The sequence below is a fragment of the Schistocerca piceifrons genome, chromosome 5 (genome assembly GCF_021461385.2).
Source record: "Schistocerca piceifrons isolate TAMUIC-IGC-003096 chromosome 5, iqSchPice1.1, whole genome shotgun sequence".
NCBI lineage: Eukaryota > Metazoa > Arthropoda > Insecta > Orthoptera > Acrididae > Schistocerca > Schistocerca piceifrons.
The window spans coordinates 360330826-360355826 of record NC_060142.1 but is presented as its reverse complement, the minus strand read 5'-3'; the positions used below and the strand labels follow the sequence as shown (position 1 = coordinate 360355826).

Here is a 25001-nt window from a genome sequence, read left to right as displayed (position 1 = left end):
TATTTAAGGAAACAGGAAGTGTTCAGCCACATGTGAAAACCACGACCTGCAACAAATGATGATGCCCAAGTAGGTGTTTTAGCTGCTGTCGCGGCTAATCCGCACTTCAGTAGCAGACAAATTGCATGAGAATTGGGAATCTCAAAACCTCAGTGTTGAGAATGCTACATCAACATTGATTGGACCTGTACCATATTTCTATGCACCAGGAATTGCATGGCGACGACTTTGAATGTCATGTACAGCTTCTGCCACTGGGCACAAGAGAAGTTATGGGACGATGACAGATTTTTTGCACGCGTTCTATTTAGCGACGAAGCATCATTCGCCAACAGCGGCAATGTAAACTGGCATAATATGCACTATTGGGCAACAGAAAATCCACGATGGCTGCGACAAGTGGAACATCAGCGACCTTGGTGGGTTAATGTAGGTTCAGCATTATGGGAGGAAGGATAATTGGCCCCCATTTTATCGATGGCAATCTTAATGTTGTAATGTATGCTAATTTCCTATGTAATGTTCTACCGATGTTACTACAAGATGTTTCACTGCATGACAGAATGGCGATGTACTTCCAGCATGATGGATGTCTGGCACGTAGCTCGAATGTGGTTGGAGCGGTATTGAATAACATATTTCAGGACAGGTGGATTGGTCGTCGAAGCACCATATGATGGCCCGCACATTCACTGGATCTGACGTCCCCGGATTTCTTTCTGTGCGGAAAGTTGAAGGATATTTGCTATCATGATTCACCGACAAAGCCTGGCAACATGCATCAGCGCATTGTCAATGCATGTGCGAACATTATGGAAGGCGAACTACTCGCTGTTGAGAGGAATGTCATTACACGTATTGCCAAATGCATTGAGATTGACGGACATCATTTTGAGCATTTATTGCATTAATTTGGTATTTGCAGGTAATCACGCTGTAACAGCATGCATTCTCAGAAATGATAAGTTCACAAAGGTAAAGGTATCACAATGGAACAACTGAAATAAAATGTTCAAACGTACCTACGTTCCGTATTTTAATTTTAAAAAACCTACCTGTTACCAACTGCTCGTCTAAAATAGTGAGCCATATGTTTGTGATTATTACAGCGCCATCTATCACAAAGCGAAAAAAGTGGTCCAAGTAAAAGACTAATATTTCTTTACATATTACTCGAATATGTTATAAAAAATGGGAGTTCCTATTTAAAAAAATACAGTTGATATCTGTTTGACCTATGGCAGTGCCATCTAGCGGGCCAACCATAGCCCCATCGGGTTTCCCCCTTCAAGTTAGACAAGTGTCGTTCTTTGTAGTTTTTTCGTTTGACGCTTATTTTGTGAGATATTTGGCCCGGTCACAATCAATGGACCACCCTGTATATGCCAACTAGCTCTGCAGGTGAAGAAGAGATTGAAGAATTGTATGATGAGATAATAGAAATTATTCAGATAGTGAAAGGAGATGAAAATTTAATAGTCATGGGGGACTAGAATTAGGTAGCAGGAAAAGTAAGAGAAGGAAAAGTAATGGGTGAATATGGAATGGGGATAAGGAATGAAAGAGGAAGCGCCTGGTAGAATTTTGCACAGAGCAAAACTAAATCATAGCTAACATTTGGTTTAAGAAACATGAAAGGAGGTTGTATACATGGAAGAGGCCTGGAGGCACTGGAAGGTTCAGAAAGGCAGGAATTTAAGAAGATGAGGCCTGGATAAACTGAAGGAGCCAGAGGTTGTAGAGAGTTTCAGAGAGACTATTAAGGAATGATTGACAAGAACGAGGGAAAGAAATGCAGTATAGAAAGAATGGGTAGCTTTGAGAGATGAAATAGTGAAGGCACCAGAGTATCAAGTAGGTAAAAAGATGAGGGCTTGTGGAAATCCTTGGGTAACAGAAGATATATTGAATTTAATTGATGAAAGGAGAAAATATAAAAATGCAGTAAATGAAGCAGGCAAAAAGGAATGCAAATGTCTCAAAAATGAGATCGACAGGAAGTGCAAAATGGCTAAGCAGAGATGGCTAGAGGATAAATGTAAGGATCTAGAGGCATATATCACTAGGAGTAAGATAGACACTACCTACAGGAAAATTAGAGAGACCTTTGGAGAAAAGAGAACCACTTGTATGAATATCAAGGGCTGAGATGGAAAACCAGTACTAAGCAAAGAAGGGAAAGCAGAAAGGTGGAAGGGTGATGTACTCGAGGGCAATATCGTGAAGATGGAAGAGGACATAGATGAAGATAAGCTGGAAGATATGATACTGCATGAAGAGTTTGACAGAGCAAAGAAAGACCTAAGTCAAAACAAGGCCCTGGGAGTAGACAACATTCCTTTGGAACTACTGATACTCTTGGGAGAGCCAGCCATGACAAAACTGTACCATCTGGTGAGCAAGATGTATGAGACAGGCAAAATACCCTCAGACTTCAAGAGGAATATAATAATTCCAATCCCAAAGAAAGTAGGTGTTGACAAGAGTGAAAATTACTTAAGTATCAGTTTACTAAGTCAACACTTGAAAATACTAACACAAATTCTTTACAGATGAATGAACAAACAAGTAGAAGCCAGTGTTGGGGAAGATCAGTTTGGATACCATAGAAATGTTGGAACATGTGTGAGGCAGTACTGCTCCTATGCCTTATCTTAGAAGATAGACTAAGGAAAGGCAAACCTAAATTTCTAGCATTTGTGGACTCAGAGAAAGCTTTTGACAATGTTGACTGGAATACTCTCAAATTTTGAGGGTGGTGGGGGGTCAAATACAGGGAGTGAAATGCTATTTACAATTTGTGCAGAAACCAGATTGCGGTTAGAAGAGTCAAAGGGCATGAAAGGGAAGTGGTGGTTGGGAAGGGAGTGAGACAGGATTGCAGCCTATCCCCGATGTTATTCAATCTGTATATTAAGTATGATGGGATATAGTCAAATTAAATCAGTGATCCTGAGAGAATTAGGATAGGAAATGAGACACTTAAAGTAGTAGATGAGTTTTGCTATTTGGGGAGCAAAATAACTGATGATGGTCAAAGTGGAGAGGGTATAAAATGTAGACTGGCAATAGCAAGGAAAGCGCTTCTGAAGAAGAGAAGTTTGTTAACTTCGAGTATAGATTTAAGTGTCAGGAAGTCTTTTCTGAAAGTATTTGTATGGAGTGTAGCCCTGTATGGAAGTGAAACATGGACAATAAATAGTTTAGAGAAGAAGAGAATAGAAGCTTTCGAAATGTGGTGCTACAGAAGACTGCTGAAGATTAGATGTGTAGATCACATAACTAATGAGGAGTTACTGAATAGAATTGGAGAGAAGAGGAATTTGTGACACAACTTGACTAGAAGATGGGATAAGTTGGTAGGACACATTCTGAGGCATCAAGGGATCACCAATTTATTATTGGAGGGCAGTGTGGAGGGTAAAAATTATAGAGGGAGACCAAGAGATGAATACACTAAGCAGATTCAGAAGGATGTCGGTTGCAGTAGGTACCTGGAGATGAAGAAGTTTGCACAGGATAGAGTAGCATGGAGAGCTGCATCAAACCAATCTCAGGACTGAAGACCACAACAACATCAACACCAACAACACCTGTAAGGGGTGAGAAACTATTTTAATGCAGGCAGTTCTCTGCAAAAAGTGTCTGGATGGCTGCTTCGTAGGTAAAATATTCCAAAAGTTAACGTCTTTCCACATTCAGATCTCCAGGTGCGAATACCAAGGCAGAGCTATCAAGCAGTACAAGAACACTAACAGGGTAAGTGTATGAAATGTTTGAAAGACAAGGTAATGTGGTAAATTAGAAAATTTAAATGGAGAAACATTGGCTGTGGTGGTCTAGTGGGCAGAGCAGTAGAATGTGACCCTTGAGATCTCAGGTAGAAGCAGGGATTTTTCTCATTCCAGTCCTTCCAGAGTGCCCCATTGTCCACTCAGCCTGCTGTTGAATTGGGTACTGGGTTCTTGGGTGTAAAAGACAGGAATGGTGACTGATTAACCATCCTTCCCCTACTAGTGCCACAGCGAACAAAAGGCTGCGGTGCTCAGCTGTCTGTCAAGACAGAAATCCACTCACTAGTTGTGTGCTACAGGCTTTAATTTACTAAATGTAGAAATGAAAAGGGTGAATACAGCTATTTTAACATTTGTTGAGATTTTTGAAGTTGGTATCACAAGCTTATTCATACTAGATCAAATTATGGTAGAGCAGAAGTGGTAAGAAAACTGGCAATCTCCAGCAAACAGAAAGAACGTTGATGGAGAAATTAAATAGGTAGACAACAGACCATGGATGCAGATGACAATGATAATGAAAAAGGGTATGACAGTATCAATTAATTTGTGTAATATGTCAAAGGTGGTGAGAATTTAATCATAATGGAAGACTGCAGTGCAGTCATAGGTGAAAACAGGAAATGATAAAGGAAGAAGATTAATAGAATTTATGCTGGACATGGAGTATTCATTGTGAATACACTTTTTGTGAACCCTGTGAGATGAAAGTAACACTACACGTCAGGTAATCAAGAAACATAGGGGACTGATTATATTTTGGTAAAAGAAAGAACCAGATATAAAGTTAAGAGCTGAAAATAATTATTCTGTTGTGATTTAATCAGGTACTAATGAAATACCAGTTGAAATTCAAGGAGTTAAAGTGAAAGCATCAGAAATATAGACACCTATACAGATTGAAGGAACTTAAAAATTTGCCTTGGAAGAATATTTGACAAAAGAAATGATGACACTTCCAAGAGCTTGGTAAACTAATGAAGTGGTACTAAGAGATGTGTAATAAATGCAGCAGAAAAAACACTATCATTAAAATAGGTGGGCATGTAGAACAGCCTGATATCAGGACTGATAAAGAACAGCAACAATGCAAGTCACTTAGAGATGAAACTAACTGGTGCTCTGAAAAGTTAAAAAAGAGTGATTAAATAAGTAATGAGAGGTATAAAAACTGAAATCGGCAGACCATACAAGGATTTAGTGTATGGTCATTTTAGAGAGTACAGAACACGTAGTATGATTAGAGATGGAGAAGGTCATTGGGTGAGGGAAGCAGAAAATATAGTGAGAAGATATGAACAATAATTGGAAAAACTTCATACTTCCTCAGTGGAAATTAGGCCATGACAATGATACACAGTGTATGAAGATGATAGGAAATCCTCAATACTTTGCATTAACTTAATAAGTGCTTTGGTATTGATGAAAAATTTTACTTTCAATTCTGACTCTCCCAAGGTCATCTAATACCTCCTCATAAATTTCCACAGTTGTAACAACACTAATAATTGCAATATAGCTCTGCACAATAAAATCCATCTTGTGTTTCTGACTGACTACCTAGTTAGTTTTATTTACAGCACGGCTACTGATAAAATTTCATAGTGAGATACAACACAACACCAGTATCAAAGTTATCATTTAGAGTGTCGCTTGAGTGAAGGGTAATGGCACTATACTAATGACAGTGTTCTTGAACTGCTAATTAAAACTGTTAGTGAAAAAGTTGTGGTAGTTCTTATTTCGGCATACCTTCTGTAAACTGAAGCCTTATCAGGGTTTCAAGAGATGTGCGGATATTTCCTGGGATAATCTTTAATGAGTCTAATGCAATATGTTGGTTGATGATTTGTGTTAAGAGGTACAGTCAGACATGAAGAATAACCGCAGTAATATATCTAGCAGTGAGAGAGTGATACTACTGAGAATGGCAGTGGTAGGCATGCAGCATAGCTTGAGCTGATCCAAGAAATGGGGGAAAATTGGGCAAGGAAGATGGTGATGAAATGTTAACTGAACTTTTGGTGTCACTTGTTATCAACTGCATTACAGATTGCCATGTAATCGCAGTAATAACACAGCCAAGTATGGTGGTACTTTCAATTAGATTAAGTTAGAACAGTCTTGTGTTTCATTTACATAATCTCACATGCCCTGTCTTGTTTGCCAGTTTGTGATGTGCTGTCAGTGTGCTACTACCAGCAGCAGTGCTAATCAATTGCTGCTGGAGCATTGAATGTTGCTGTCCTTGGTAACATATATATAATCATCAAACTAAATATAGCATTTAATGTAACTGGATAGATACAAACTCTATCCACCAAGTGGCAACAGGAGAACACACATATATAAAGGTTAAGAAAATTTGCAAGCCTTTGGAGCCATTGGTTCCTTCTTCTGGTAGAAGGGTTCAAGGGGATGGAAGAAGGGTGAAGGTGAGTTCTAGGAAATGGGGAGAGTTTGGAAAAATTACCCAGAACCTTTTGTCAGGGGAGAACTGGATGGCATAATAAGAAAAGACTGACTGTTGACATCCCCAACAGTCTGTCTTTCCTTCTGATCCCATTCAGTAAGTCTCCTCTGACTGTGGATCTGGCCAACTTTTCCAAACTCTTGACATTTCCTAAACCCTGCCAGTCCTCTTCCTTCATCCCTCTTGCTTCTCCTTCAACCCTTTTGCCAGAAGAAACCATTGGCTCCAAAAGTGTGCGGATTTCCTTAACCTTTATACGTGTGTCTTCTGTCACCACCAGTTGGTGAGTAGATTTTTTCATCTATCCGGTTATATTATATTTTCAGAAACTGACAGTTTTCATTGACATAAATACAGCATTTGATTAATACAGCATTTAAACACACACACACACACACACACACACACACACACACACACACACACACACACACACACACACACACACACAGAGAGAGAGAGAGAGAGAGAGAGAGAGAGAGAGAGAGAGAGAGAATATATCAGTAAAAAACATCCCAAGAAGTGTGAAATAAAATATATGGTGTACCGTAATAAAATGAATGAATTAACATGACTCATAGCCTTTATTCAATTATTAAAATTAGTGTATGTATTTATCAATATAATGTACTCACAACAAAGTATAAAGGGAAAATGACATACCTTATAGGTAATGCAGTTAATCAGTGTTCAGAGTAAGGCATACACCCTGCAGTACCCAGTGAGATTCATGTTCATCTGTTGCAAGGGCTGCCTCAAAGACAAGTCCAACACCCATGGCATTTCTCCGTTGTGGAGTTGTATACACAGGTGTTTTAAATGTATTCTGTAAAAATTAAGAGCTTGTAGGTAATATCTTGCAACCAAATAAATTGGGAAGTTAAAGTACAGGGGAAAACATTACTTAAAAAACAGTAATCAAGGAATATTTATGCCACAGGTGACAATAACCAACAAGGAATTGGAACTGGAGAAGAGTAAATAGTGACAGTGACTCATACCTAGCTTATTCTTGATTCTATAACAGCACTGCCTATGAAGAAAACGTCCACAACTCGTACATATTGTTTGAAGGACATCCTGTCTGTTTTGGTATATGCAGCTTAATCACTACGTTCACAACCACAATTGATGTGAATGTATCCATTACTTTCGTGGTTGTAGTTGTCATTTCCTTTGGATTTACTGACTGGGTTGTGCTTTAGAATGAACTTTGTATTTAAATTGCAATAATAGTCAATAAAGAAGTCTGCTGTAAGTGGAACACAGTGTCTTACAAAATATTGAGCATACTGTAGACTTTTGTGTAAGGCACTGAGCATGCTGTTATCAGTAAAGGCAACTAGTCTCTTGAAAATGAACTAGGTAATAAGATGATTTGAACCAATCAACTGTGATTTGCATACAGTCAAAATTTTGATGTTATATGTTACAGAAATACTTTTGAGTGTACAATATTCACTCCTTCCTAATTTTCATTAATATTGTTTGATAAGTTGGAAGTGGCATTAATAGAAATCAGTTTGTTGAAGATTGCTGCTAGTTACCTAAATAATTCATCTAGAAACCTTTTGTAGTGAGAAAACAGTAAAAAGTGCTTATCATGCCTATCTTCATTCTCACCTCAAATATGGAATCATATTTTGGGTAATTCAAATACAGCTATTAGTACTTTCAGGTTGCGAAATGGTCATCAGAATCATGAGTGGATGGAATCCCCCTCTCTGAAGTCTAAAGCATTTCTCCTCTACCTTGTTATCTACATAATGGAAACTTACTTTGTTTAAATTAAATTTAATTGTTAAGGAAAGCAGACTTAAAAAATCTGTTATGTTCTTGATCATTAACACCAAATTTGAAAAAAAACTTACATTTGAAACATACCAAGTCATCCTGCTTTCAGAAAATTACTTAACACAAGGGAATTAAATTTCATAACAAACTTCCCAACATTTAAAAACCTTTGGAAAATCTTTGTCGTCATATTTACAGTATGACCACTTTTATTTTACTACTGAATATTTAGTAAGTAAAGTGAATTATTTAGTGTATGCAAATGTTCATGTTGACAGTGGGAACTCTGCTTGGTGGAGTGTGATGAAGTAGCAACAGTGAGGTGAAAACATAATGTAGGTGATCTCACTAATGGGGTACTAGGTAACATCAACATCAGTGACTACAAAGCAATGTAGAAAATGGTAGGAAAATATTTTAGCTTAGTTTGAGTGACAAGATACAAATTGTAGAGTATTTGATTGGTCAACATCAATTATTCAGCTTTCTGAGAATGAAGTGTACAGTACAAATGGATAAAATTTAAAACCACTATTCAGGATGCTTTAGACCAGTATGTGCTGAGCAACATTTCAAGGGATAAGACAGACTGACTGTGATTCAATAACGGAGACAGAAAGCTGCTACAAAAGCAGATTGACAAACAATATTTGAGCCAAGTAAAAATGAGCATAAGGAGAGCAACACGAGAAGCGTTCAATGAATCTGAAAGTAAAATTTTGCATTTGAAGATGACTAAAAACTTTAAGAAATTGTGGTCTTTTATGAAGTCAGTAAATGGTTCTAACTAATGTGTTGTGTTACTCAGTAACCATACTGACTCTAAAACAGAAGGTGACAGAGAGAAGGCAAAAATACTAGATTGGCCTTCTTAGATTGTTTCACCACAGAACATCATAATACACTTTCTTATTTCAATCTTCGCACAAATGCTGAAATGGAAGATATTAAGCTAAGTGATTGCAGTATATAAAAGCAACTGGGAATGCTTAATAGTGGAAAAGCATGTGGATTAGATGAGCCTGTGAAATTCTACAGGGATTATGCAAAAGAACTTGCTCCCTCTTTGGCAGTAGTTTACTGTAGTTTGTTGGAGTAACAAAAGATACCTAGTGACTGGCAAAAGAGTGCAAGTCATTCCTGTTTTCAAGAAGGGTCATTGAACAGATGCACGTAATTATTGGTATATATTGTTGACATCAATCTGTCATAGAATGAAGGAACATATTTGATGTTCAAATATCGTGACATTATTGAAGAATTAAAAACTGCTGTACAAAATCAACACGGCTTCCATAGAGATAGTGCAAAACTCATCTCCCTCTGTTCATCAGTGAGATCCATAGTGCTGCAACATTGGTGTCTAGGTTGATTCCATGTTACTTGACTTTAGGATGGCATCTGATTCAGTTTGCCAGCATAGATGGCTGCCATGTAGAGGAGCCAGGTTTGATTCCCAGTACTGCCAAGGATGTTTTCTTGGTGGGAGGACTGGTACTGGATGCACTCAGCTTCGTGATGCCAACTGAGGAGCTACTTGAAAGAGAAATAATGGCTCCACGGTCTGGGAAGTTGTGATGTACTGACTACAATCCCCTCCATACTGCATCTGCATTAAACCATGAGGCAGAGGATGGCACGGTGACTAGTCAACATCCCATTAGGCATTCAAGGCCTGAATGAGGGGCTTGTTTTTTGATACAGTTCCATACTGTCATTTAGAGCAAAATATATGATCTTGTGGAGTATTGAGCCATGTTTGTGACTGGATTCAGTACTTTCTTGTGCATGGAACTCAGTACAATGCTCTTAACAGAACAAAGTTGATAGATGTAAAGGTAGTTTCAGGAGCAGTATAAGGAAGTGTGATAGGAACGTTCCTGTTACAATATATAAAAATTATGTGATGGATAACAACAGAAACTCCATGAGGCTGTTTGCAGTTGACACAGATGTTTATAAGAAATTAGAAATGCCACACGATGGTAGCAAATTGCAGGAAGACTTACAGAGGATCCATGATTTGTGCAAGGACTGGCAGTTGACCCTGAAGATAAATATATAGGTCAGTGCATAATAACAACATGTTCCAAAAAGTGGCATGCAAGAATGTGATTTTTCAGAAGGTCATATTGGTTTCTATTGATCACAGAGATAAGGGGTCAAGTGTTTTAGACAGCCCTTGGCCTAGTGACCATTTGTATACCTATTGGGAGAACAGGAATACTGAAACTACCCTACACAACAGGGTCAAAATTTAAACATTACACACTTCCTCCAGCCCAGGCAAATTGAGAAAATTGGTAAGTTCTTTTGCATTAGGTGTGGACTAGGGTGGACCTTAGGTCAATTGTAAAAGCACTGTTTGTTCATGGATGATTCCTAAGAGAACCCTGAAAAACTATGATTTTTGGGCACAAAATGTACCAAGGGTGGGGATGACTACTTTTATAATTTCTGTTCTCTCGGGGAATAGGGCCTTTTTTAAAAAAAATATTATTATCTATTAGTGAGATGCAGAGGTTCAGAGTTACCTTTCTTACACAGAAAACAGTAAAATCTGGTTTTTAGCCATTTTTTTCACAAAGGGACACAATTATGTAAATTACTAACCATAGTAAGTGGCTCAAAGTACATGTGAAGATTCATGACTTTTGGTTACGAAAAGTACCATTTGTAACTTCTATTCATGGCAAATCAAAATTTTTATCATATGTTCTTAAGATGATGATCTCAGAGAACCTTGAAACTTTTTATCCATTACTGAGATTCAGAGATTCGAAGTCACAGTATTTATGCACATAAAATATGCATGAAGCATCTGATCTGAGGAGTCAATTTGGTTTTATCTGATATAGTGAACACACAGCAGAGATCCTAAATTCATCGCAAGGATTCTGAGGTCAGCAAACTGTTTTTCGCCAGCATTTTTTCACCAATAAAACTTTATGGTGTAGTGGTACATGTTGCTATAAAGCATAGCAACACATCTCACTTTCCTTTTACTAGACCAATGAAAGGTGTGGGTATGAAAAATATGACATTAGTTAATAGTAGCGTAAAGAGCATCCCCTATGTCAGGGTTTGCTGGAATTTATGTTGAAAAATGCTGGCACAGCGCAGAAAGTGACGACAGATGTGTAATTTGGACTGGCCAGTGTGGGGTCACCTGCACTTTTCAGTCATGCTTTGGGGGTGCTGTAGACTCCAAAGATGAAAGGGGCATGATGACTATTGTCATGCACTAAATAAAAATTAATGTTGTTATATAGACTCTAAGCTACACTATTTTGATTTCACTACAAACTTGTGGTTTTAGTCAAGCATTGAACCATCATGTATGAACATGTTGTCTGAAAAGCTTTGTTAATGATCAGCTGTTGTGAGTTGAGAACTTATTTGAATATAGAATAATTAGAGAAACTGTGTTTTGTCATTTCATAGTGAGTTGTTTAAAGGTAGAAGCTCTTTTATAGCTCTTGCCCTCTTCAATCGAAAAGACATCAAGACATCAACAGTCTAATACTTGGCAATGCATCACAGGACCACAACATCAAGAGAAAACAAGATGGCAAACAAGGGATTCAGAAAAGAAGATAACTGTTATTACAGTGAGTGAGTAAAGACTTGCATCTCACAATGTATCTGTCACTTAAAATCAACCCACACCAAGAAAAGCACATCAATTGTGCATTGCCTCTGTGTAATGGGCACTTCACACCGATACGTATATGCCCAAAATGGTACTGCAGTGACATAGAATTGACTAAAAATGCTCTTAACGTGCTGAAAAGAACTTTTAAATGGCCACCAAAAGTTATGTAAAACTGGAAAAGACAGAAAATTCAGTAAAATATTTCTAATAACATTTATACTCTTTTAAGATACAGATCATAAGGTGAGCAATTTTGATGAACTGCAAACGGTGAGGGGGGGAAAAAATGCAGAGGAACAATTTCATGTTAACTTATATTATGTGTATTTATTTGTTGTTTGTATGTGACAAAGCAAATAAATATGTTGAACTTCATAATTAAATGGTCAAAACATTAGCGACCTGTAGAAATCATTTAATATAAGCAGTACGCCCTCTTGTAGCAGGGAGAAGAAAGAAGCCAGAGGAAAAATCCTCCTATCAGAGCACAAAAAAGATGAATATGTTCCTCGTTAAAAGACTCTGGCAGAGAAGTGGGGAGCCAGCTGCCAGAAAGGAGACAGTGATCGTGGGAGGGAGAAAGCATCAGTGAAAGGGAAAGAGAGAGGGGTGGAGATAATATATGCAGGAACCAAACAGAGACAAGATGTTGATGATCAGTGAGATAAAGTGGCAGTAAAAGAGAGGGAGGGGGAGAGAGAGAGAGAGAGAGAGAGAGAGAGAGAGAGAGAGAGAGAGGGAGGGAGAGAGAGATGGATGGAGATAGAAGCAGTGGGAGCAAAATAGAGAGCAGACAGTGGAAATGAAAAATACAGATGGGTGGGGGGGGGGGGGGGGGGGTGCCGACATAGTCTTGGTGAGTCACACCATCCCACAGACCAAGGTATAGGGGAAGGCGCATTTTGGTCCAAAATTGTAACACATTGACGTAAGGGAAAAGATAAGTTGGACCCTACATAATTTTTTAGAGACTGTGGCAGTGGGGAAGAAAGACAAAAGGAGTGAGTGAGGAGACAGTGGCAGTGGGATATACTGTAAATCAATGGGAGATAAAGGAGACAGTGGGCAAGAGATATATACAAGCATTGGCAGTGAGAGGGAGATGCTGAATATGAAGGCTTAACAATAAAGAAAGACTGGTTAAAAGAGTTTAGAATGTTCCATGTTAAAAGAACACAAATTTATTCACAGGCCAACAACTTTGTGAGACAGGTGGAATGAGGACTGAGGAAGCTGGTTCCCCACTTTTTGTCGATTTCTTAAAAAAGAGCAAAGTAGTTGCCATTTTTGTACTCTGGCAAGAGGGTTTTTCTTCTATGTAACATACTGTACATAAAAGGAGAAGAAATCCACTACTGTACAATTTCACTATTGGCTATAGATTGCTAGAAACAATAACTACAATAAACTAATCATCTATAGTGACCTAAAGTGGAATAACTATATTTAAGAAATTGTAGGAAAAGTAGATGCCAGAAGAATCTTGAGAAAAATGTAGTTCATACATAAGAAGAGACAATTACAAAACAGTTGTTCAACCAGTTCTTGAGTGTTGCTCTTTATTCTTAGACCAATACTACTTTGGATTAGAAGAAGAGATAGATAAGATCCAATGAACAGTGGTTCATTTGTTCATGAGATCATTTGGTCAGCACAGGTATGTTACAGATATGCTCAACAGGTGCTGTACATCACTAAGAGGTTTATATTGAAATTCTGAGAGAGTACATTTCTGGTAGAGTTGGCCAGAATATTACTTCCTCCCACATCTGTTTCCCAAAATAACAACACTGATAAAACCAGAGGTATTACAGCAAGTACAGAGGTTTAACACAATCATTCTTCTCACACACCATTCAAGAATGAAATAGGGAAGGGGGAAAAGATAGTGGTATCAGAAGTACCATCCATCACTCACCAAAGGTGGCCCGTGTGGTACAGACTGTCAGAGAACAAATTAATGCATAACTGCAACAAAATGCAATGCTTATGGTTTCTGACATGGAAGTCTTGCAAAAAGAAAAATCTCCATGGTCTTCAACTCTGAAATGCACAGGTTTGTTTACATGATTTACCTCTACTCTATTATGAGATTCCATATTTTGTGGCAACTCTATGCCCTCACCATGAATATTCTTATATTCTTAATTGAGAACAGGATGGACAGACAACAGACAGTTCTGTGGTGTCAGTTTGTGAACTTCATGATTTGTATCTGAATAACACTTTCTTAAGCATTGTATAGTAAAGTGTGAACTATTTGACTGGTTTCATTTTCAATAGGCTTGAAGAAAATAAATAAATCTGAGCTGAAATGTTTCCTTGTAGCACTCTCCTTCTGTTCTATACAAGAATTCGGCACAGTAGTGAGAAATCTTATTGGTAGTGTGTTATTTATTTGTATACTCTCTCACAGTTTTTTTTAAATTTCCTAAATCTATATTTTTTGTGTAACTTTTCTAATAATTTTGTAAACTATGTACTGACCCATTTCATGACCAAGTAGCTTCAGCACACAATGGCTATCTGAACTTGATAAATAAATAGAGAGGGTGGGTGTGATGGAGGAGTTATTCTGGTTTTTTGGATACTCCAGCCTGGTTTCCTTTCCTGTCTTTACTGGCGATGCAGCTGTAATATCCCTAAATGTATTGTGTGTGTATATTATTTCCAAATTTGGTGCTGTTGTATAAATACAGAAGGATATGTTACATGTATTAACACCTAACATTTATCTGTATCTGCCTTGTATATAAAATGACTTGTCCAACATCTAATGTGCCAGCAGTTTAAGAAAACCCTTAAAAATACAAATCAATACTTACCAGAGCAGACAATAACATTGCACAAAATGTGACTGCTGGCGAAACTACCAAGAGAATCTACCACTTATAACCGGCCTCAGAAATGTAAGATATTCACTACTTGACCATATGGTACTAATAAAATGTTATTTTTACAAAATTCCTGTTTAAAAACAGTATCATCTGTGTTCTGTTACTTTTAACTGAGAGTAACCTTACTGCATTTAGGATTTTTAGTTATAAAATACTGTGTAAACTGTCTTTAAATATTTTGAATTATTGTTAACCATTTTTTATTTCTCCAGTTCCCACTGATAGTGACTACTGAAACAAAAAGAGAAAGGAACACAGTTGATAAACTGCAGAATTGAGCTAAAAACCAGACAGCAAAGCATTATTATATTTTACAGTATGATGCTGATTTATGCAAAAATCAAGTAGTTATTGAACAAACAGTTACATTAAATCTGTTATTATACATCCCAGTTTAAATATTGATTGTTGTATTTCACTATTATGTTTAGTACCTGCTATGAAATATGTATATCTCTGTATCCAAGAATATGGCTTATTTATCATGTCACTTCTAGGATTGTCTTCATATTTGATCTTCTTTCCTACAATTCTAAATGTTTTATGGAAGTATGTAAATTCATGATCTTCAAATATTTATTATCAGCACTAGTTGTAAGGTCATGTATTTCTCTTAGAATCACTTATGAATCATTTTTATCTTTGCAATCTTGTTAAGGAGTTACATGTGTCAAGGTGTATGATAAACCATGTGTCACGTAGCTTACATAATTGAGCTGTTGAGTAGAAGTTACGCACATGAACAGAAACTGGAACATCGGAGCCCAGCTTATGAGTTTTTGTTTTTCTTTAGAATACACAACCACACAAAGACATATTGACTAGGTTGAAGATTTATCATATCAAGCAGATGATATCAACAAGGAAGAAAGCAGGAGAAGGGAGGAGGGCAAGGGACAAGGTAAGAAACGGAGGAACAGAAAGGGGAGATGGTAGGAATACAGCACTAATGAGAGGTTGCTTTTGTTTTAAACATAGCAGTAGTATGTTGCTCACATTGAAGTACAAGGTCATATGATTAGGATACACTCCTCAGTGTCACCTGATAAATGAAAAACTTATTTTTAAAAACAAATTGAAAACATTTTCCAGTAAAAACTATTTCTATTCTATATTCAAACATGAATGGTGAAATGAATAGCATAAATACTTTTGCAAACTTAAGTAGTTTTCTTTAATATAAATATAATTACATTATGATATGTGGATCTTGTAACTGACTAAAACTAAAGTTAAAATAGTTCACACTGTTAACTGCCCAAGTTAAAAATAGTTCTTTTATCTTCCTACCAATGAAAAAGGCTCTAATAGAAACAAGAAATAAGATGTAAAAAATTTCATGTGATGGGACCTTTGCCTTTTGTTGAGAAGTGCTCTACCAACTGAGCTATCGAAGCACAACTCACGACTTCACTTCACAGTTTTAGTTTCACCAGTAACTCTCATCTACCTTTCAAACTTCATAGAATTTTTCCTGTGTACCTTGCAGGGCTATTGCACCTGAAAAACAGATATTACAAAGAAATGGATTGGCCACATGTGTGAAGTTTACAAATTAGGGGAAAGGTACTGGTGCAAAAAAAGCTGTGAGAGTGAGTCATAAGTTGCATCTGCATAGCTCAACTGGTAGAGCTCTTGGTTGCAAACAGCAAAGGTCCTAGGTTCAAGTCCTGGTCCGACAGACAGTTTTGATCTGCCAGTGGTTTCAAATTGGTGCACTATCTGCTGCAGTGTCAAAATTCATTCTGATTACATCAGATGGCTATAAATAAATAAAAGGATATAAATGTAGGCAATATTACCTGTTGTTTTAGTCTATGTAGCTCTATAGGACGAACTTCCAGCAGTGGTAGCTCTTCCACAAGAACTTTTGGTAGAGGTCTAGCCAAACAGCGATTTTTCATATCCCAGTGGGCTCCTTCAAGGTAAAGACCCTCTATCAACCAGCTATTATCCTGCAAGACCAGAGAGGAGCTCTAATCACAGTGAATTTCGGTTGTATCTTTCACTGGCAAACCTGTCACTTTACTGGATATGAGAATAGTTCAAAGGGTTTTTAATGAGGTCACTTGGACATTTGGAGGACACTGGTGACCTTGATATTTAAATAAAATGAAGAATTCAGCCTTGTCATAATTTCGGTTTATATTAACAAACTATTTAAATAAATCAAAATGTGACATAACCCATGAATTCTTCAGTATATTCAATTAGTTTTGATGGGGTCTAGAACAGAAAGATTTGTAAATTAAAACAGTGTAGATAACAGATGAAACTCGGTAGTTCAGAATTATATCATAAGAAGTACACTACAAGGAGAATTTTCCTGAGTAGGTGTTATATTAACAATAAATTAATAGTAAAATTAGAATGGTTTTAAAAACAAATAAAAGATAATTCTCTAAATAATACAAATTTATGTTCATATATATTCTCATCCTTGTGAAGTAGCTTAACATTCCTATGTTGGGTTATAAAAATGTTAAATAAAAATAAATTACATTACATGCTAATAATGAGTGATTTTCTTACAATAGAAAGGGAATAAGTTCAAATGCAACATTTCTCTAGCCTGTTTAGCCTCTGGTACTTGAAGCAGAAATACTAACAATACACCCTGGAGTTCTTGGAGAGGAACAAAATGTACATCTCATGTACATTCTTCAAGAACAAACAGCAGATGAACATGGAAGAATCAAATGGAATAATGGCATTGATTGTGTTCCATATATAATAACCTCACTCCTACTTTCCAAACTTCATAGAGGTACTGGTAGGTGTAAAGCTGTGAGGGAAAGTTATTAACCATGCCTGGATGGCTTAGTCAATAGAGTATTTGCCTGCAAAAGGCAAAGGTTCTGAGTTTGAGTCCCAGTCTGCCACACAGATTTAATCTGCAAAGAAATTTCCAATCAGTGCACACACTGTTGCAGAGTGAAAAATCATTCCAGAAATTTAGTAAGGGCACGCACAATGTGTATAGAGACATGCAGTAACTGTTTGAAAGTTATAAATGATCATTCAAATCACAGTTGTGATTTAATGTAAGTGATTACCATTTGAAGTCATTATGACAAACTGGTAATGGCTTAGATTAACTCAGAAGTGTGATTGTAATGACTGATCAGTTAAAACAAATTTACAGTTACAAGCAATGAAGAATTAAATATGAAAAATGACAGGGTTACTAACATAGGGTCGTTATAACTAAACTTTTGCAACTTGAGAGGGTCCCCACGAAAAACAAGTGATCATAGGACAGTGAAACTTAGTGGAAACATTTGTAAGGATATGTGGAAGAGAAGTTAAGGAATAAACCATTGAAAGAAACACATTTAAATTTCTACATGAGAAGGTGAAATTTGTTAATTGCGTACCATGTTCACATTCCAGGTTACAAATATTGCTCAGTGTGATGACCGTCTGCCTTCACAATAGCCTGGAACCGCACCACAGATACCATTTCACAACTGTTCACAGCACTTTTTGAATGGTCGACCATGGAATGTTCAGCTGTTGTGACACAGCTCATCCACTGCTTAAAGATTACACATTGTGTCCAGCATTCTCAGCCATGGCAATAACAACTTCAACAATTTGTGTTGCAATTGGCTCTTGGCCTCTCCCAGGACCAGTTACAAAATCGCCAATTAATATGAACTTTTGAATAATGTTTGTAAACCCTGGTGCGGCAGTACTACTGCTGTTGTTTTGCTGTAACAGGTTTATGTGTAAAGCCCTGCTCACCTTGTCCAGACCCAAGTTGACTGTCTGCAACTATAAAGCAACTCATGTCTGTGTTTCAAGCCTACTTTTCTGTACCATTACTGGTGCCTAACAGTAAGACTTGATACTAACACTACTAAACATGCAAACCCTGCAGTGCACAGTCTGAACATTATTTCTGCAAGGTTGGGTACCTATAAGATAAATAGTTTTCTGTCTACATTGGCTCAAGTAATGAAAGTTTAATTATAACCATCATGTATGCTATTAGAAGCCATCAGAGATGACACAGGTATCAAATATATGATGAAATAATGATTTCCTTCATAGTAGTACATACAGTAACAGTTTCCTGAAAATTTTCATCAATAAGGAGAACCAAAAACTTTGATAATGGAATTATAATATCCACCATCTATGTGGATGTATTTTATTTTAGTATGAGATTAAGTCCAAAGTACTGGCTGGAAGTGATTGGTAGATGTGCAAGATATTGCTGCTGGTTTCCAGTAATGCATGTAGTTGGATGACATGATTTATTTGATGAGAGATCATGACACTTCACAACTGGAATTCGACTAATTTTGTGTGAATAGTTGTAAGCTTTTCTGCATTTGAGGGGTCATGAACTACTATCTATTGTACTTCATGTTCCTGATGTGAAAATTAAGTAATAAAATAGAAGTTTCCTCAAGTGAAAGGTACTGAAAATTATTTAAGTTAAAGTATCTTTAAAAACAGAAAAGCAATGTGTTTCAAAGAGTATGAAATGTTGATTTTCAATACCAAGAAAAATATATGAAATTTAAAGAAATGCTACAGAATAAAATGACAGCATCAACAGCACTGGCATATAAAAAAGAAAGCAACTTCTATTTTAAATTGCAGGTCAGAAATGTTCCTTATAAAACCACCAAGTAAAAATAAAATTGTTGATAAATCAGCATTTTGATAAGCACACACAATTACCAAGTTTCTGCAGAGTAGATAGCCAAACAGACTTCATAACTTTCTCACATTGTATCATATTTGGATGCAAACCTAAGACTTGCATAAAGCTCTGTTTAAGACCTCTGGCATTCGTCCTTTACCACATATCTATGTTACAGAGGCCTTTATATTCTGTAAAATAAATGTAATGGGTAAGGAGTGAAAAAAAAAAAAAAAAAAAAAAGAAACCCTAGATGGAGCAAAAACACACATATGATCCAGATAAACACACCCTTGTGGCATAAATGACATAATGGGGTTTACTCCACTGAAGAATATTCAAATGTCTGAAGCATATTATATAAATATTTAAATGTACAAAGTGTATTATTTGTAATTTCACATATGTATGCATAGAAACCATTTTAAACTGTATAAACTGACTTGTCTGATGCTTATGCATAAACTGATTTGTAGACAATATGACCAACAAAAATGTTATACAACACAATACAGTAAATCTAGTCATTTCAAGTTAATAATTTTGTTTGTCACAGTGAACTGTTCTCATTAAACCCTTTCTTTCGTAATATGCGTTTTATGTTGGTTTTGGACAATTAATCCTTGTCTTTTTATCTTCATTATCTAGCTACACATTGTTGATGTTTACATATTGTACTATGCAAATATAAATTGAACACGTGGTTGATGAATCAATCTTTTGTATCAGCTTCTATGTGTTGGCATTCAGTCTACTGCACTTAAATGAAGGTGGAAATGGGGGTGGGGGGAAGGTTCCCAGTTTTATAAATGTATCTAATAAGTAGCTGAAGCAATAATGTTACTTTATATAAACTTACTGGGAGATCTTCAATCTGCTTAATAGCCAGCCTTGAAGCATAATCAGATACTGATGTTGCTAAAGCAGATCTGTCTAGTGGCCAACGATTCTTGCGGCATGTTGTCTGCACCAGTGCTGTGAGGTATGATTCTGGTATATGAAGCCCTGACAGCCACATTATTTTCAGGTCACTGTAACTTGCCTGGAATTAATAAAAAAAGTTGTAGGATTTGCATTTTATAATTTAAAATAAAACCTGAAGAATGCAATGTCAAGTATTAAGCTTAAATATGTATCAAATACAGACACTCACTTGATTGATTATCAATAAAAATAATTAAGCAGAACACTTTTTTTACTGCATATAAAAATTCATACCTTAATTTCTGAGAGTTTATCATGTAAGTAAGAAATTTAAATATTCATCTATACAACGTTGTACGAATGCAGCAAACATTCTATTAATCACCAAGCACCACACTTTATATTACTAATGTTTGTACATTGAAAAATAATAAATTTCTTTTGCTCATTCTTTACTGTAACTGACATATATCCATGGTTGGACTCTGGAGGGGTGGAAGGGTGGGGGGGGGGGGGGCTCACAGTTTGTGACGAATACAACGTTCCGTTACTCTCACCTTTAATGAGATACAAATGATCAAGACTTTATTATTCATCACAATAAAATATATAAGTAATATATTAATAACAATAATTTGTTTGATAAGTACCTATACGTTGCTTTAGCGTAGCTCTACGAACACCACATAGTTACAGGTTAGGGAGAACTTAAATATAAAAGATTACATTCTAGCAGCCTAGTCATACAGAATTAATATGGGAATAGGAGGAGCTTTTGCATATATAAAAGCAGAACAAATTCAGAAACACTGAAACGAGTAGATTTTGTAGTAATCAGCACACAAAAATGCATGCTTCTGAATTAATACTGAAAAAAGTTCCCTTTTAATTGTAACTATATACAGACCCCCACTGGGAAATTTTGAACTTTTTATGAGGCATCAGGATTCCTTGCTATGATTTCTGCCAGAAAACAATAAGCTGTTAGTAGTTCGTGGAAATTTCAGTGCAAATTTTCTAAAGGATTCTGATAGGAAAAATAGTCTGGAAACATAACTTTGATGTTCCAGTTTGATCTAGTAATTAACTTTCCAACATGTGGATAAAGTTAGTAGGACTTTGACTGCTAATGTTCTAGATCAAGGCAAGAAAATAACTGTATACACTGTGACAAATCCTCTCTCTGATCATGATGCACAGTTAGTTACGGTAAATAAGGTAGTGTCTTACAGGATAGATTCTACTCAGTGAAAACCAAATGTTTTTCTTGAAGTTTACAAGTGGTAAGCTGAGATAAAATTTACACTGAATGAATTGTTGACATAAAATTTAATGTATTCCATGATAAATTCATGCCATTGTTTGGAAATAGCTTTCCTCATAAACTAATCAGAAAGGAAATTAAGCAGCCATGTAAAAAAAATGGATAACTAGAGTAATGAAAGTACCTTGTGAAAGCAAAAGGGAAATGTATATGTTGATCAGAACAAGTAGAAATCCAGCAGTAGTTGCACACTACAAAGACTATTCACAATTACTAAGGAAAGATATAAATGGGCAGGCTACAAATGAATAGCCACAGGTAGCAGGTATTGCCAGTCTGCCAGTTGGGTTCCAGCACTAATGAGACAGTGGCCATATGTGTGAGAGTTGTGCTTGTGTGAATGTGTGAAAGTTTTCTATTTCAGAAGAAGAACCTTGTCCCAGAGCTTTTTATTATAGTGGTCTTTTTCATTGTGCCTGCTTGCAACTCAGTGTCTGCTGTATATGGTGAGTAGCAATGCATCATTTGCATACTGTTGTTAAAAACCCATGTTTTGCAATTCCATACGAACCAAAATTACTTATAAATGGTATACACATCAATTGGCATAAACTTGATGAGGCTAAATGTAGCATATTCTTGATCATCCAGTTGGATAATACACTGAGGCAGTGCCAGGATATAAATAAGTTAGCCTGCATGCTTTCACTTAGTAATCCGTATCATTGTATTGACATACATGCAGGTTTACTTTCATACCTTGCATACTTTCACCCAGGACAGTCCTATGGAATACTCTTCTGAGGGAATACAGCTATGTTCAAAAACCTGCTTGCTTTACAGAAGCATGTAAAGTTGATAACCACATCTTGCAGTAGTCTCTTCAAGGATCTAGGGATTCTTATAGTTACATGCTAACACATATTCTCCTTAGTGGTATTTAGAGCTACAGAAATTAATGAGCTGAGGATACGTGGCGCAGTTCATACCCACCAGAAGTAAAAATAATTTTCATGTAGACTAGAGTTTTGAAAGTAGTTCTGTAGTCTGGTAAGACAATGTTCAACAGGTTGCCAGTAGTTATCAGGTAGAAAACTGAAAATTGGCAAATATTCAAAAATATAATAAAAAATACCTCATTAGTCATTCTTACAATTTATCATTATATTTGGACTTAGAGATATAAATTATGCTTGACTTTAATATTTATATTAGGCAGGCCATGATTTTTCCACAACAGAATGGGTGATCACAATTTGCTGACATGAAACTTCCTATAGGAGACAAGGTACTGATGGAATTAAAGCTATGAGGATGAGTCGTGAGTCATGCTTGGGTAGCTCAGATGGTAGAGCAGTTACCCACAAGAGGCAAAGGTCCTGAGTTCGAATCTCGGTCCAGCACACAGTTTTGATCTGCCAGGAAATTTCATCCTCTATGTGGCTAGTAGCAGTCTATTCTTTTCATATTGTTATTCCATACTGTACTTTGCCCTGTTCAAAATTACATGATCAAATTTTTGTTTGTTTGCAGGTACATGTCTGCAGTCCTGGTACACACTGAAATTCCCAGTCCACAGGAACATAGCATACTGCTAGAGGAGCCAAAACAAAATAGTTGCAACCTGTTCGTAAAGTGGAGTATTGTGTGGTAATTTACTTTCCACATTTGAAGTGAACAATGGAAGTGAATGACAACAGTGCATCATCATATGACACACTTTCAGTGTGGTGAAAAAAATCTGAATGATGATAACTTTCAAACCATCTCCCTATCAAGAAGCAGGAATTGCAAGAGAAGTGGAGGCTCTCGTAGTTGAGGAGCAGTGCATCATTATCGAGGCAGTAGTGGAAAAGTGACTATAACTCGTGGATCAGTTGTCAACATTTGCCATGATAGTTTTAATATGACAAAGATTGCCCCTACTGGAATGCACGACAGGTCACTTCAGTTCAAAACTCTGATCAAACGAAGGCAGCAGCAGAAATGTTACGGCTATCTCAGAAATGCAGACTTAGACAACCAAAATGTCTGCCAAGTCATACACTACTAGAAAAAAAAGTGTCACACTGGAAGGTGGATATGTACAGGAGGAGTAACACCATCACTGAATTTCGTTGCCCCGTTCGATTTTTTCTAGGTGTTAAGTAAAACTTCATGGCTAGCTCCAGTATATAGCTGACAATGTCTGCAAAAAGTTACATAAACACATCGTTTGAATTATGTGACAAAAACAAAAGAAGAGTTACATACAAAGTGATTTTAATTTAACAGACCAAGACTCAAATTATGTGAACACTACTTCAGGTGAAATGATGGACATGGTGGGGCTGCCATCTTCATAAAACAACACAATGAATACAGCCCACTTCCTACCCCAAAGGAAATAGGAAGAGACAAGATCTTTGAATGTGCAGCCATACAGCTTACAGATCTAAATCTAATTGTAGCTACAATTTACCATCCCTGCTCCAGTAGTATTAATGATTTTCTGTTACAAATGGACTTGTTTCTATCTGAAAGAAGTCAGTGGAAACAGGACATAATTATATGTGGTGACTTTAATATGGGCTTTCTCACCCACAACAGAAACAGGGAGACATTGATTAACATTGCAAAAACTTATAATCCTCATGGCCTTGTAAACGAGCCCACTAGAATAACACCCACATCCAAGACAGCTCTAGATCAAATTTTTGCAAATAGAAATAAACTTAACCCAACACTAGAAGTATACAATGCAGGATTCAGTGACCACCTAGCTGTCATTCTAAAGGTTAGCAAAGATACCTCAAACCCAGTCCCACCTAAAACTTTACGAAGGTTTTTCACTCAAGATAACTTGAACAAGCTAAATGCCCTCCTTAGTAAAGAAAAGTGGACAGAGATGTACGCAGTCAATGATGTCAACATGAAATTCAACATATTTCTTGACACTGTGATCCACCACTTTGAAGAGGAAGTGGAATGTGGTTTGGGGAAGTAAATCAGTATAACCACATCCTTTCTCACACTTTAAGTCATCAGAACTTTAGAGCGCATTACAGGCACATGACATGGTAACAAAAGTATGTAAGCAGAGCAGACATGGGCAGGTAATGACCCTAGCAAAATACAATGAGATAAGTGACTTTGACAAAGAGCAGATTATTATTACGCAGAGCCAGTGAAGAAGTATCTTGATAATGACGAAGGTGGTTGAATGTTCAACTGCTACTGTTGTGAGCATCTACAGAAAGAGGCAGAAAGACAATGAAACTACGAGTATGTGCTAAATGGTAGGGCATCCATTCACATACATGGGATTTTGGGGCTTGTTTGCTCTGTAAAATAGGACAGATGGTGATCTGTGGCACTCTGCCAAAAGAGCACAATGCTGCTGCATGCACAATTGTTTTGGAGCACACCATTCATCATATGTTGTTCAACATCGAGCTCCACAGCAGACCACTTCTATGTGTTCACAAGCTGACCCAATGACATTGTCAATTATGATTGCAGCACACACAGGACCATTGGGATTTGACTGTCAATCAATGGAAA

General features: G+C 36.8%; 1 protein-coding gene across 1 annotated transcript in view; it reads right to left on the bottom strand.

Annotated features, from left to right (window-relative positions):
- LOC124798989 (dynein axonemal heavy chain 10) overlaps window positions 1-25001 on the bottom strand; it is a 1080466-nt gene that overhangs the window by 11510 nt on the left and 1043955 nt on the right. Inside the window, exons 58-60 of the mRNA XM_047262526.1 lie at window positions 20130-20312; window positions 16416-16568; window positions 6931-7093 (exon numbers count right to left, since the gene is read on the bottom strand). Of these exons, the coding sequence (XP_047118482.1) occupies window positions 6947-7093; window positions 16416-16568; window positions 20130-20312 (483 nt within the window). The 3' untranslated portion in view covers window positions 6931-6946. The remainder of the gene's footprint in view (window positions 1-6930; window positions 7094-16415; window positions 16569-20129; window positions 20313-25001) is intronic.